Source organism: Oncorhynchus nerka, linkage group LG20 (genome assembly GCF_034236695.1).
Source record: "Oncorhynchus nerka isolate Pitt River linkage group LG20, Oner_Uvic_2.0, whole genome shotgun sequence".
NCBI classification, from domain to species: Eukaryota; Metazoa; Chordata; class Actinopteri; order Salmoniformes; family Salmonidae; genus Oncorhynchus; species Oncorhynchus nerka.
Genome location: NC_088415.1, coordinates 30053293 through 30066054, shown reverse-complemented (window position 1 = coordinate 30066054; position 12762 = coordinate 30053293). Strand labels below are relative to the sequence as shown.

Here is a 12762-nt window from a genome sequence, read left to right as displayed (position 1 = left end):
TAAGCAGTCTGTTGTTGTGACTTAGATGAAGATCAGATCAATTTATGACCAATTTATGTAGAAATCCAGATTATTCCAAATGGTTCACATACTTTTTCTTGCCACTGTATGTACGTACATAGAGTTGAATTTGGAAGTTTACTTACACCTTAGCCAAATACATTTAATCAGTTTTTCACAATTCCTGACATTTAATCCTAGTAAAAATTCCCTGTCTTAGGTGAGTTAGGATCACCACTTTATTGTCAGAATAACAGTAGAGATAATTATTTCTTTCAGCTTTTATTTCTTTCATCACATTCTCAGTGCGTCAGAAGTTTACATACACTCAGAAAGTAATTGGTAGCATTGCCTTCAAATTGTGTAACTTGGGTCAAACGTTTTGGGTAGCCTTCCACAACCTTCCCACAATAAGTTGGGTGAAATTTGGCCCATTCCTCCTGACAGAGCTGGTGTAACTGAGTCAGGTTTGTAGACCTCCTTGCTTGCACATGCTTTTTCAGTTCTGACCACACATTTTCTATAGGATTGAGGTCAGGGCTTTGTGATGGCCACTCTAATACCTTGACTTTGTTGTCCTTAAGCCATTTTGCCACAACTTTGGAAGTGTGCTTGTGGTCATTGTCCATTTGAAAGACCCATTTGCAACCAAGCTTTAACTTCCTGACTGATGTCCACATAATTTTCACTTCTCATGATACCATCTATTTTGTGAAGTGCACCAGTCCCTCCTGCAGCAAAACACCCCCACAACATGATGCTGCCACCCCCGTGCTTCATGGTTGAGATGGTGTTCTTCGCCTTGCAAGCCTCCCACTTTTCCTCCAAACATAACGATGGTCATTATGTGCAAACAGTCCTATTTTTGTTTCATCAGACCAGAGGACATTTCTCCAAAAAGTACGATCTTTGTCCCCATGTGCAGCAAACGTTAGCCTGGCTTTTTTAATGGCGGTTTTGGAGCAGTGGCTTCTTCCTTGCTGAACGGCCTGTGGATATAGATACTTTGGTATCGATTTCCTTCAGCATCTTCACAAGGTCCTTTACTGTTGTTCTGGGATTGAGTTGCACTTTTCGCACCAAAGTACGTTCATCTCTAGGAGACAGAACCTCCTTCCTGAGTGGTATGACAGCTGCGTGGTCCCATGGTGTTTATACTTGCGTACTATTGTTTGTTTGTACAGATGAAAGTGGAACCTTCAGGCATTTGGAAATTGCTCCCAAGGATGAACCAGACTTGAGGTCTACAATTAAATTTTCTGAGGTCTTGGCTGATTTCTTTTGATTTTCCCATGATGTCAAGCAAAGAGGAACAGAGTTTGAAGGTAGGCCTTGAAATACATCCACAGGTACACCTCCAATTGACTCAAATGATGTCAATTAGCCTATCAGAAGCTTCTAAAGCCATGACATTTTCTGGAATTTTCCAAGCTGTTTAAAAGGCACAGTCAACTTAGTTTATGTAAACTTCTGACCCACTGGAATTGCGATACAGTGAATTATAAGCGAAATAATCTGTCCGTAAACAATTCTTGGAAAAATTACTTTTGACTTGCACAAAGTAGATGTCCTAAACGATTTGCCAAAACTATAGTTTTTTTACACTAAATTTGTGGAGTGGTTGCAAAACGAGTTTTAATGACTCCAACTATGCATATAGATATATATAAAATAATGACATGGGGATGTGTCACAAGAGAAAGGCTTAAACATGAATAAGGAGCGGGCTTACCTTGATAACATGTCCATAACGACAGAAATGACGAGTGAGATACTGCTCTGTGATGTTGGAGGCTAAACCATCCAACCAAACACAAGTTGTGGGCATACTTTTTCCAAATCCAAGCTGTAGAAAGATGGAAAATTAACATACCAACAATATTATCCTGTTGACATCACTCCAGTCAACAACAAAAAATCTCAGTTGTACATTCAAAAAATGTGTTTCGTGAAATTCTAGTTTTATGCTCTTCTCACCTTTAGCCTATTGTTGCCGAGGTACTCTCCATCCATCTTCTTTATGGCCTTACAGACACTGGTAATGTCACTGTACTGTAGAAAGGCATACTGAGGGGCACCATTAACTTTCTTGATGTCAATATCCTATGTGAATGGAAAGAAAGGCAACACTGAATTAAGAGAGGCAGTTTCAAATTAGGAAATGTGTTCCTTATAAAATCTCATTTGCAGCATGCAGATTCATAATGTATTTCACTTACCACTATCTCCCCAAAGCGCTGAAAGATATTGAGCAGATCATGGTAGCTGGTGTTCTTTTCCAGGTTGCCAATAAACAGAGTCCGTGTGGCTTTGGGGTGAAACTCATCTATCCTCTCATCCAGAGGCCGGAACTCATTCTCGCTTTCGGTCTCTGAAAAGAGAAATACATGTTTTCATGAACCTGTACAAATCATTTAAAAAAAAATATATAAAATATATATATATATTTTTTTACATAATCTTAATAGAACCCAGAGATTTTCCTGGTCAGGTTACATGGTTAGGAAAAACTCAAGCCCCTTTATATACCAGTTGTGGACGCACCAGGGCCGTTCCAGGCAATGACCTCAATTTGCATGCCAAAAAACAGCTTCCCCTTTGATGCAGCCAGGGCCTTTTCCTGGTCCTCCTGCTGGCGAAAGAACACTAGTCCATAGCGCTCCTCTAAAGCTCCATGGATTTGCACAGACGTCACCTTCCCATACTTCTTGAACTCATGGAACAGGCCATCCTTTAGACTTGTATCTGAAAGCAGAGGGAACAAATACTAAAATAAACATTGACTAAATACCTTCAAGTGCATACAGAGTGACTAATTCTTATCTGCAGTACAAAAATCATCAACAATGTAATTAACTCAACAAATTATATTATTACCAAAACCTAGCAGTGTATTGCCCACATGTAGCGTGGAGTAGATAATATATGGTATATACACAGCAGCAGTGGTGTAAACTACTAAAGTAAAAATACTTTAAAGTACTTTGGGGGGTATCTTGCCTAGTTAAATAAAATATTAAATAAAAATAAGTCATTTTTGGGGGTATTTGTACTTCACTATTTATATATTTGACAACTTTTACATTCATAAAGAAAATAATGTAGTTTTACTCCATACATTTTTCTGACACAAAAGTATCTGGTACATTTTGAATGCTTAGCAGAACAGGAAAATGGTCCAATTGACGCACTTATCAAGAGAACATCTCTGGTCAGCCCAACTACCTCTGATCTGACGGACTCACTAAACACAAATGCTTCATTTATAAATGATGTCTGAGTGTGGCCCTGGCTATCCGTACATTTATAAAACAAGAAAATGAAGCTGTCTGGTTTGCTTAATATAAGGAATTTTAAATGATTTATACTTTTGATACTAAAGTATATTTAAAACCAAATACTTTTAGACAAGTATTATTTTACTGGGTGACTTAAATTTTACTTTAGTCATTTTCTATTAAGGTAACTTTACTTTTACTCAAGTATGACCTTTGGGTACTTATTCCCTCCGCTGCACAGCTTAAGGGATAAAATCCTCACCTGTCGAACGCACAGGAAGATTCTGGACCTTGACACCAAAGCTTTTTCGAGGCTCATCCTTGTCAAGGGCAGATAAAGGCAGAGATAAAGGTGCAGGGACGGCAGCAGACTGAACTGAACGTGCTGGGGAGCCATCACTTGAACTACTGCTGGAATCACTGCTGCCAAAGAGGAACACAGAGGCTTAATGAGAAATAGATTAGTGTGCATGTCACAGAATCTCATATATCCGTCATAAGAAGAGGAGTAAAATCACTGTAAAGAACTGATGACTCAGATAGTGTGCTTTTGTCTGAAATGTTATATTTAAAAGACATCTCTATGCACAAAGATATAGCTCACAGATGTGATATATATCGGAATCATCGTCAATCCATTATACGGGTGATTCTCATGAAACCAGTTTTAACCATGGCAGTAACAAATTGATGCATCTGCAACAATCAACTATCATTCTGAAGACTAAGATGCCTAGTTTATGGCACAGTGTCTTATTTTAAATAAATTGTCATTTTTTTTACTGAAATTAGTCCAATTAAATTTTCAGGTAACTTTATAAAATGTTGAATAAAACAAAATATGTTGCTGTAGTTTGTCCATAAATCATACAAGTTATATTTATTACTTAAAACTGTGTCTGTGGATGTTTCTCATTACCGTAACAATTTAAGTTGCTATAAAAATGCCAAACATTTTTTAAATAAAGTTGAATTCACCCATGATGCATCATCTAGAGGAGTAGTCCTTAGATGAGCACAAGTTATTTTAATTTATATGCCTTCAGAATGAGGATCTTCTTCTCAAACATCCCTTTAAGACACTTGACCTTTCACCGAAATGACAAAAAAGCTCCAATTGGGAAAAACTTAGAAAACCATTACCTTACCAACATGGAGGCATGAATGGGCTATAGTGATGGTCAATTGTTTGCTGACTCAATGTCTGTGTCTCCTATTACTTGCAGATTGAGCTTTCATTACCGAAACACACATCTCATTATTTAATCATTTTTCAGGTCTCTTTCGCTAATGATAATAATTTAATTCTAATTTATAGCCAATGGGTGTTTCTTATTTAATAGGACCACTGTTACAACTATTGATTATATATTTTTGTAAAACATCACATTTTATTAGTCACATGCGCCGAATCTAACAGGTGTAAATTTGACAGTGAAATGCTTACTTACGATCCCCTAACCAACAATGCAGTTTTAAAAAATACGGATAAGAATAATAAACAAAAGTAATTAAAGAGCAGCAGCTAAATAACAATAGCAAGACTATATACAGGGTGGTACTGGTACAAAGTCAATGTGTGTGGGCACCGGTTAGTTGAGGTAGTATGTACATGTAGGTAGAGTTATTGAAGTGACTCTGCATAGATGATAACAACAGAGAGAAGAAGCGGTGTAAAAAAAGAGGGGAAGGGGGGCAATGCAAATAGTCTGGGTAGTCATTTGACTAGTTGTTCAGGAATTTTATGGCTTGGGGTTAGAAGCTGTTTAGAAGCCTCTTGGACCTAGACTTGGCGCTCCGGTACCGCTTGCGATAGCAGAGAGAACAGTCTATGACTGGAGTGGCTGGAGTCTTGGAAAATTTTAGGGCCTTCCTCTGACACCGCCTGATATAGAGGTCCTGGGTGGCAGGAAGCTTGGCCCCAGAATGTTACCTACCCTTAGTACCTGGGGGCGGCCCGTTAGGAAGGCCAGGATCCAGTTGCAGAGGGAGGTGTTTAGTCCCAGGGTCCTTAGCTTATTGATGAGCTTTGAGGGCACTATGGCGTTGAATGCTGAGCTGTAGTCAATGAAGAGCACTCTCACATAGGTGTTCCTTTTGTCTAGGTGTGAAAGGGCAGTGTGGAGTGCAATAGAGATTGCATCATCTGTGGATCTGTTGGGCTGTATGCAAATTGGAGTGGGTCTTGGGTTTCTGGGATAATGGTGTTGATGTGAGCCATTACCAGCCTTTCAAAGCACTTCATGGCTACAGACGTGAGTGCTACAGGTCGTTAGTCATTTAGGCAGGTTACATTAGTGTTCTTGGGCACAGGCACTATGGTGGTCTGCTTAAAACAGACTCAGACAGGGAGGCGTTGAAAATGTCAGTGAAGACAATTGCCAGTTGGTCAGCGCATGCTCGCAGTACACGTCTGAATGTTGACCTGTTTAAAGGTCTTACATCGGCTGTGGAGAGCGTGGTGCTCTCATGCATGTTTCAGTGTTATTTGCCTTGACGCGAGCATTGAAGTAGTTTAGCTGGTCTGATAGGCTCGTGTCACTGGGCAGCTCTCTGCTGTGCTTCCCTTTGTAGTCTAATGGTTTGCAAGCCCTGCCACATCCGACGAGCATCAGAGCCGGTGTAGTACGATTCAATCTTTGTCCTGTATGGATGCTTTGCCTATTTGATGGTTCGTCGGAGGGCATAGTGGGATTTCTTATAAGCTTCCGGGTTGGAGTCCCACTCCTTGAAAGCGGCAGCTCCTCCCATTAAGTCAGTGCGGATGTTGCCTGTAATCCATGGGTTCTGGTATGTACGTACGGTCACTGTGGGGATGACTTCGTCGATGCACTTACTGATGAAGCCAATGACTGATGTGGTGTACTCCTCAATGCTATCGGCGGAATCCCGGAACATATTCCAGTCTGTGTTAGCAAAACAGTCCTGTAGCTTAGCATCTGCTTCATCTGACCACTTTTGTATTGATCTAGTCACTAGTGTTTCCTGCTTTAAGTTTTGCTTGTAAGCAGGAATCAGGAGGATAGAATTATGGTCAGAATTGTCAAATGGAGGGCAAGGGAGAGCTTTGCATGTGTCTCTGTTTGTGGAGTAAAGGTGGTTCAGAGGTCTTTTTCCTCTTGTTGCAAATGTAACATGCCAATAGAAATTTGGTAAAACGGATTTAAGTTTCCCTGCATTAAAGTCCCCGGCTACTAGGAGCGCCACCTCCGGTGAGCGTTTTCTTGTTTGCTTATGGCGGAATACAGCTCATTCAATGCGGTTTTAGTGCCAGCCTCTGACTGTGGTGGTATGTAAAAAAAGGTGGTATGTCAATTTAGAAATGCATCTAAAATACCTTAGAATCACACATATCCACATCCTAAAGACCTTGGAGAAATAACATTTTTTTTTTACCTTATACTTTTTTAAAAAACTTATACACTTTTGAAAACACATGCACATAATTACAGTACTTATAATTATGCTAAAGGGTTATTTTACTATTACGTAAAGCATTTGGGATTTACAAATGTACAGTTTTTCCCAATGGCAAACAAAGCAACACTAATTTCCGAAAACTGCTCATCATTTACCATAATGCAGCAATATTTAATAAATATCACAAAAAGTAAAACGTATACTTTAGGAATTTTGGATAAATCTGATAAAGAACAAAAGGGACACTATCAAAAATGTGTACATAAAAATAGCATACATACAGTTGCAGTCGGAAGTTTACATACACCTGATCAAAATTTAAACTCAGTTTCACAGTTCCTGACATTTAATCCTAGTAAAAATTCCCCGTCTTAGGTCAGTTAGGATCACCACTTTATTTTAAGAATGTGAAATGTCAGAATAACAGTAGAGAGAATGATTTCAGCTTTTATTTACTAATGTAATCACATTCCCAGTGGGTCAGAAGTTAGCATACACTCAATTAGTATTTGGTAGATTTGCCTTTAAAATGGTTTAACTTGGGTCAAACGTTTTGGGTAGCCTTCCACAAGCTTCCCACAGTAAGTTGGGTGAATTTTGGCCCATTCCTCCTGACAGAGCTGGTGTAACTGAGTCAGGTTTGTAGGCCTCCTAGCTCGCACACGCCTTTTCAGTTCGGACCACACATTTCCTATAGGATTGAGGTCAGGGCTTTGTGATGGCCACTCTAATACCTTGACTTTGTTGTCCTTAAGCCATTTTGTCACAACTTTGGAAGTTTGCTTGGAGTCATTGGCCATTTGGAAGACCCATTTTCGACCAAGCTTTAACATCCTGACTGATGTCGTGAGATGTTGCTTCAATATATCCATATAACTTTCCTTCCTCATGACGCCATCTATTTTGTGAAGGGCACAAGTCCCTCTTGTAGCAAAGCACCCCTACAACAGGATGCTGCCACCCCCATGCTTCACGGATGGGATGGTGTTCCCTCGGCTTGCAAGCCACCCCCTTTTCCCTCCAAACATAACGATGGCCATTACGGCCAAACAGTTCCATTTTTGTTTCATCAGACCAGAGGACATTTCTCCCAAAAGTATGATCTTTGTCCCCATGAGCAGTTGCAAACCGTAGTCTGGCTTTTTTAATGGCGGTTTTGGAGAAGTGACTTCTTCCTTGCTGAGCGGCCTTTCAGGTTATGTCGATATAAGACTTGTTTTACTGTGGATATAGATACTTTTGTACCCGTTTCCTCCAGCATCTTCACAAGGTCCTCTGCTTTTGTTCTCAGATTGATTTGCACTTTTCACACCAAAGTACATTCATCTCTAGGAGGCAGAAAGCGTCTCCTTCCTGAGCGGTATGATGGCTGTGTGGTCCCATGGTGTTTATACTTGTGTACGATTGTTTTTACAGATGAATGTGGTACCTTCGGGCATTTGGTAATTGCTCCCAAGGATGAAGAGGTGTGGAGGTCTACAATTGTTTTTCTGAGGTCTTGGCTGATTTCTTTTTATTTTCCCATGAGGTCAAGCAAAGAGGCACTGAGTTTGAAGGTAGGCCTTGAAATACATCCACAGGCACACCCCCAATTGACTCAAATTATGTCAAGTAGCCTATCAGAAGCTTCTAAAGCCATGACATAATTTTCTGGAATTTGTCAAGCTGTTTAAAGGCACAGTCAACTTAGTGCATGTGTAACCAATGTGAAATGGCTAGCTATTTAGCAGGGTGCGCGCTAATAGCGTTTCAATCGGTGACATCACTCGCTCTGAGAACTTGAAGTAGTTGTTTCCCTTGCTCTGCAAGGGCCATGATTTTTGTGGAGCGGTTGGTAACAATGCTTCGTTGGGTGTCAGTTGTTGATGTGTGTAGAGGGTCCCTGGTCGAGCCCAGGCTGGGGCGAGGAGAGGGACGGAAGCTATACTGTTACACATGTAAACTTCTGACCAACTGGAATTGTGATACAGTGAATTATAAGAGAAATAATCTGTCTGTAAACAATTGTTGGAAAAATGACTTGTGTCATGCAAAGTATATGTCATAACGGACTTCCCGTTAATTAACAAGACATTTGTGGAGTCGTTGAAAAATTAGTTTTAATGACTCCAAACTAAGTGTATGTAAACTTCCGACTTCAACTTTACATACACAAGTAATTATGACAAAAAACAAGATTCAGAAGAAGGTTGTGTTGCGGTAATGAGATATATTACAAAATACATTAACTTAAGCCTTTTCATTAGGTGAGCAATGTTAAATATTACAAATAGATTTGTTTCCCACTTTTTTGGACTTCGACAACTGTTGTGGTAATGAGAGTTTTTGTATTGATAGATGTGGAAATTGTGGTTAAATGCATAATATCTGAAAAATAAACATATCAATAATTATGAAATAGATAACTACAGAAGCTAATCTTATTGATCCAAGAGGAATTATGGTATAGAATCTATTTTTTTTGGTAAAACATTTTTTTGTCACGTGCCAGTTTTGTGAGAATCGCCCAGTACACTCAACAATCATGTTGAACAAACTTCTATATGAAGTTGGAAATAATGAAGGTTACCCTAGCATGAAGGAATATGTAATACCATTACATGTCTTTGAGTGGCACTGTTCTCACAATTCATACAAATGGAATCAAATCTGTTGAGATTGTTTTTTTCTATATATTTGTTGAAGCAGAATGTTCTGTACATCTGTTCACCGTGTTTGTGAATATATGAGTTATCCATGAGTCCATTCAGCAGATCGTGCCCATATGGATTTGAATCAAATCACCATGACTAACAACCAAGGTTTGAGAGCCGCTGAGAACTACAATAGAGCACAAGTGCATAGATTCCAATTTTAGAAAACAATGACTCACCAGGTAGATGACAAAACGGAAAGACACTGGCTTTTGTAGAGCAGTTTTGAAATTATACTGCTTGTGTTGTTAGATGGAATAATATATTTTACAACAGAAGTAACAAAGGGAGCAAAAAAAGGAAATGTTTTAGAAAATAAATATATGAGCCGCAACCCTCATATGGCATAAAAATGAAACAATTACCTTCGTATTTTCATTGTACAGTTCTACCATTCCACTTAAATCTCTTGTGAGATGGTAATTTAGTTTGATTTGCTAAATTATGCTCAAATAGTTTTTAATATCACAGTATAGTCCCACAGTAGTAAACATGACCAGATATGTTCACACTTGCAATAGACATTTCATAAGCCGTGCATCCCTTTAGTAGTACACCCCACTATTCTCATGCCCTTCTCAATTTTCCAGCCTTCCCTTTGCTATTTGTTTGCCTCTGCTCCTCCTCCTTCCCTCAGACACTCCCATAAGTGCTGCTTATGGAGCCTGGCCTGTGGGAGTGGGCAGGGAGCCAGCAGTGGCTAGAAATGTCCAGTTCTAACTGGATCTCAGGGTGGGAGGGAATGGGGGGCATTACCCATACACAGAGGTGGGCAGTGAGAAATTACACCAGCAGTCTCCAAAAATTCCCTGTAGCATTTCTTCCTGAAACAAACCAAGCATGTCAAGCTGCACAGTCTGGTGTGTCAGATCGCAATGCTCTCAAATAACCAATGAAACTGCTTAAATTCTATAACCTACTTCATCTTTGTCGCGCTAAAGAAGTCTCCTTGCATATTTTCACTGTCATACCATATCAATTTCCTTTTTGAAGCCGGTTTTGGAATTTGTCATCACATTTATACCAGATTTCCAAGGAGTTACTTCGGCTCATGATTAGTGGGGCTTTAAATTCTAGCCCCCTCAAATTCAAAGCTGGACCTCGAAGCCAGTTCCACTGCTTTTTAATTTGTCACCTCTAATCAGGGACTGCTTTAGACATGGGACAGCAGGGGGGTGCAATAATTATCAGGTAGAACAGAAAACCAGCAGTACTTCTGGACCTCCCAGGGTAAGATTTGAATACCCTTGTTTTAGCATTTCCCACCAAAATCTTTAAGGAATTTAGTGGGTCTGAGAAATTCACACCGAATAAGCAAGTGGAAATAGTATTGTACAATTTAAAAGAAACACAAATTAGAACCATTTTCTACAATTGAGTTCATTGCATTACATTCGTCAAAGCCAGGTTGGTGCACACTGAACAGGAGTTCCGATGCTAATAACGCTAACTAGCTTTAATTTCACTCAGAAGTTTGTGAGCCGGAGGCGCTTAAACTACTATCAATTTGAGTTGAGTGAATTCAAATCATGACACAAGCAAGATGAATAAGCTAGCCCTTTTAAGTTATTGCGGGGGCATGCTTTTCATAACAATTAGTTATCATAAAGCATTACATAAGGGTGATTCCTCACAACTCTAGAACAAAACACCACCATGATTTTGGGAATTTTCACAATTTTATCTATAGAATGGTCCTTTGGAGGAAGGATTGTATCTTAAAGGGATACTTCGGGATTTTGGCAAATTAGGCCCTTTATTTACATCCCCAGAGTCAAATGAACTTATGGATACCATTTATATGTCTCTGCATCCAGTATGAAGGAAGTTGGAGGTAGTTTCATTATAGCAGATACTATAGACTTCCAGCCCTAGCGCTAGTGAGCATTTGCCCTAGCGCTAGTGAGCATTTGCCCTAGCGCTAGTGAGCATTTGCCCTAGCGCTAGTGAGCATTTGCCCTAGTGCTAGTTAGCATTTGCCCTAGTGCTAGTTAGCAACTTCCTTCCATCTGCACAATACACATAAAAATGATATCCACGAGTTCATCTGACTCTGGGAAATCCTGAAGTATCCCTTTAACCTCCAAGAGATCGGTGCAAGATCAAATCCCTGAGAAGACAAGTTAAGAATCTGTCGTTCTGCCCCTGAACAAGGCAGTTAACCCACTGTTCCTAGGCAGTCATTGAAAATAAGAATTTGTTCATAATACAAAAATCAGTCTAAAACTTTGCACACACTGCTGCCAAAATCAATTTCACCTGGGCTGTAATAATACATTATGGCCTTTCTTACATTTCAAAGAAGTTACAAAGAAATTACATTTAAAATACAAGTTTTTTTCTTTGTATTATCTTTTACTAGATCTAAATGTGTTATATTCAACTACATTAACTTCGTGATTCCACAAACTTCAACGTGTTTCCTTTCAAATGGTATCAAGAATATGCATATCCTTGCTTCAGGTCCTGAGCTACAGGCAGTTAGATTAGGGTGTCATATTAGGTGAAAATCTAGGGGGGCGGGGGGGGAGAAGGGTCCGATCCTTAACATAATTGAGAAATAATTAAATGAAGCTGGAATAATTGTACTATTTTGGCCGCACCCAGGCCTCCTTTAAGACTCAATAATGTTTAATCTGTAAGTGCTACAAAGCACAAGTTGGTGTCATATAAAGCTTTACTGCTTGCTCTGTAATATGAGTAGTATTTTGATTTCAATTTATTTATTTTTCACCTTTATTTAACCAGGTAGGCTAGTTGAGAACAAGTTCTCATTTACAACTGCGACCTGGCCAAGAATAAAGCAAAGCAGTTCGACACATACAACACAGAGTTACACATGGAATAAACAAAACATACAGTCAATAACACAGTTGAAGAAAATCTATATACAGTGTGTGCAAATGAGGTAAGAGAAGGGAGGTACGACAATAAATAGGCCATGGTGGCGAAGTATTTACAATATACCAATAAGACACTGGAGTGATTGATGTGCAGAAGATGAATGTGCAAGTAGAGATACTGGGGTGCAAAGGAGCAAGACAAATAAATAAATAACAGTATGGGGATGAGGTAGTTGGATGGGCTTTGTACAGGTTCAGTGATCTGTGAGTTGCTCTGACAGCTGGTGCTTAAAGCTAGTGAAGGAGATAGGAGTCTCCAGCTTCAGTGATTTTTGCAGTTTGTTCCAGTCATTGGCAGCAGAGATCTGGAAGGAAAGACGGCCGAAGGAGGAATTGGCTATGAGGGTGACTAGTGAGATATACCTGCTGGAGTGCGTGCTATGGGTGGGTGCTGCTATGGTGACCAGTGAGCTGAGATAAGGCAGGGCTTTACCTAGCAGAGACTTGTAGATGACCTGGAGCCAGTGG

General features: G+C 39.7%; 1 protein-coding gene across 5 annotated transcripts in view; it reads right to left on the bottom strand.

Moving 5' to 3' along the window:
- Positions 1-12762, bottom strand: part of spen (spen family transcriptional repressor) — a 57317-nt gene that overhangs the window by 18573 nt on the left and 25982 nt on the right. For 2 of the 5 annotated variants that reach the window (XM_029621993.2, XM_029621996.2), the window contains 5 exons: positions 3541-3701; positions 2530-2745; positions 2220-2371; positions 1978-2103; positions 1733-1846 (listed from right to left, as the gene is read on the bottom strand). In XM_029621993.2, coding sequence (XP_029477853.1) covers positions 1733-1846; positions 1978-2103; positions 2220-2371; positions 2530-2745; positions 3541-3701 — 769 coding nt within the window. The remainder of the gene's footprint in view (positions 1-1732; positions 1847-1977; positions 2104-2219; positions 2372-2529; positions 2746-3540; positions 3702-12762) is intronic. The other 3 variants (XM_029621995.2, XM_029621994.2, XM_065005400.1) reach the window with 3 other exon arrangements.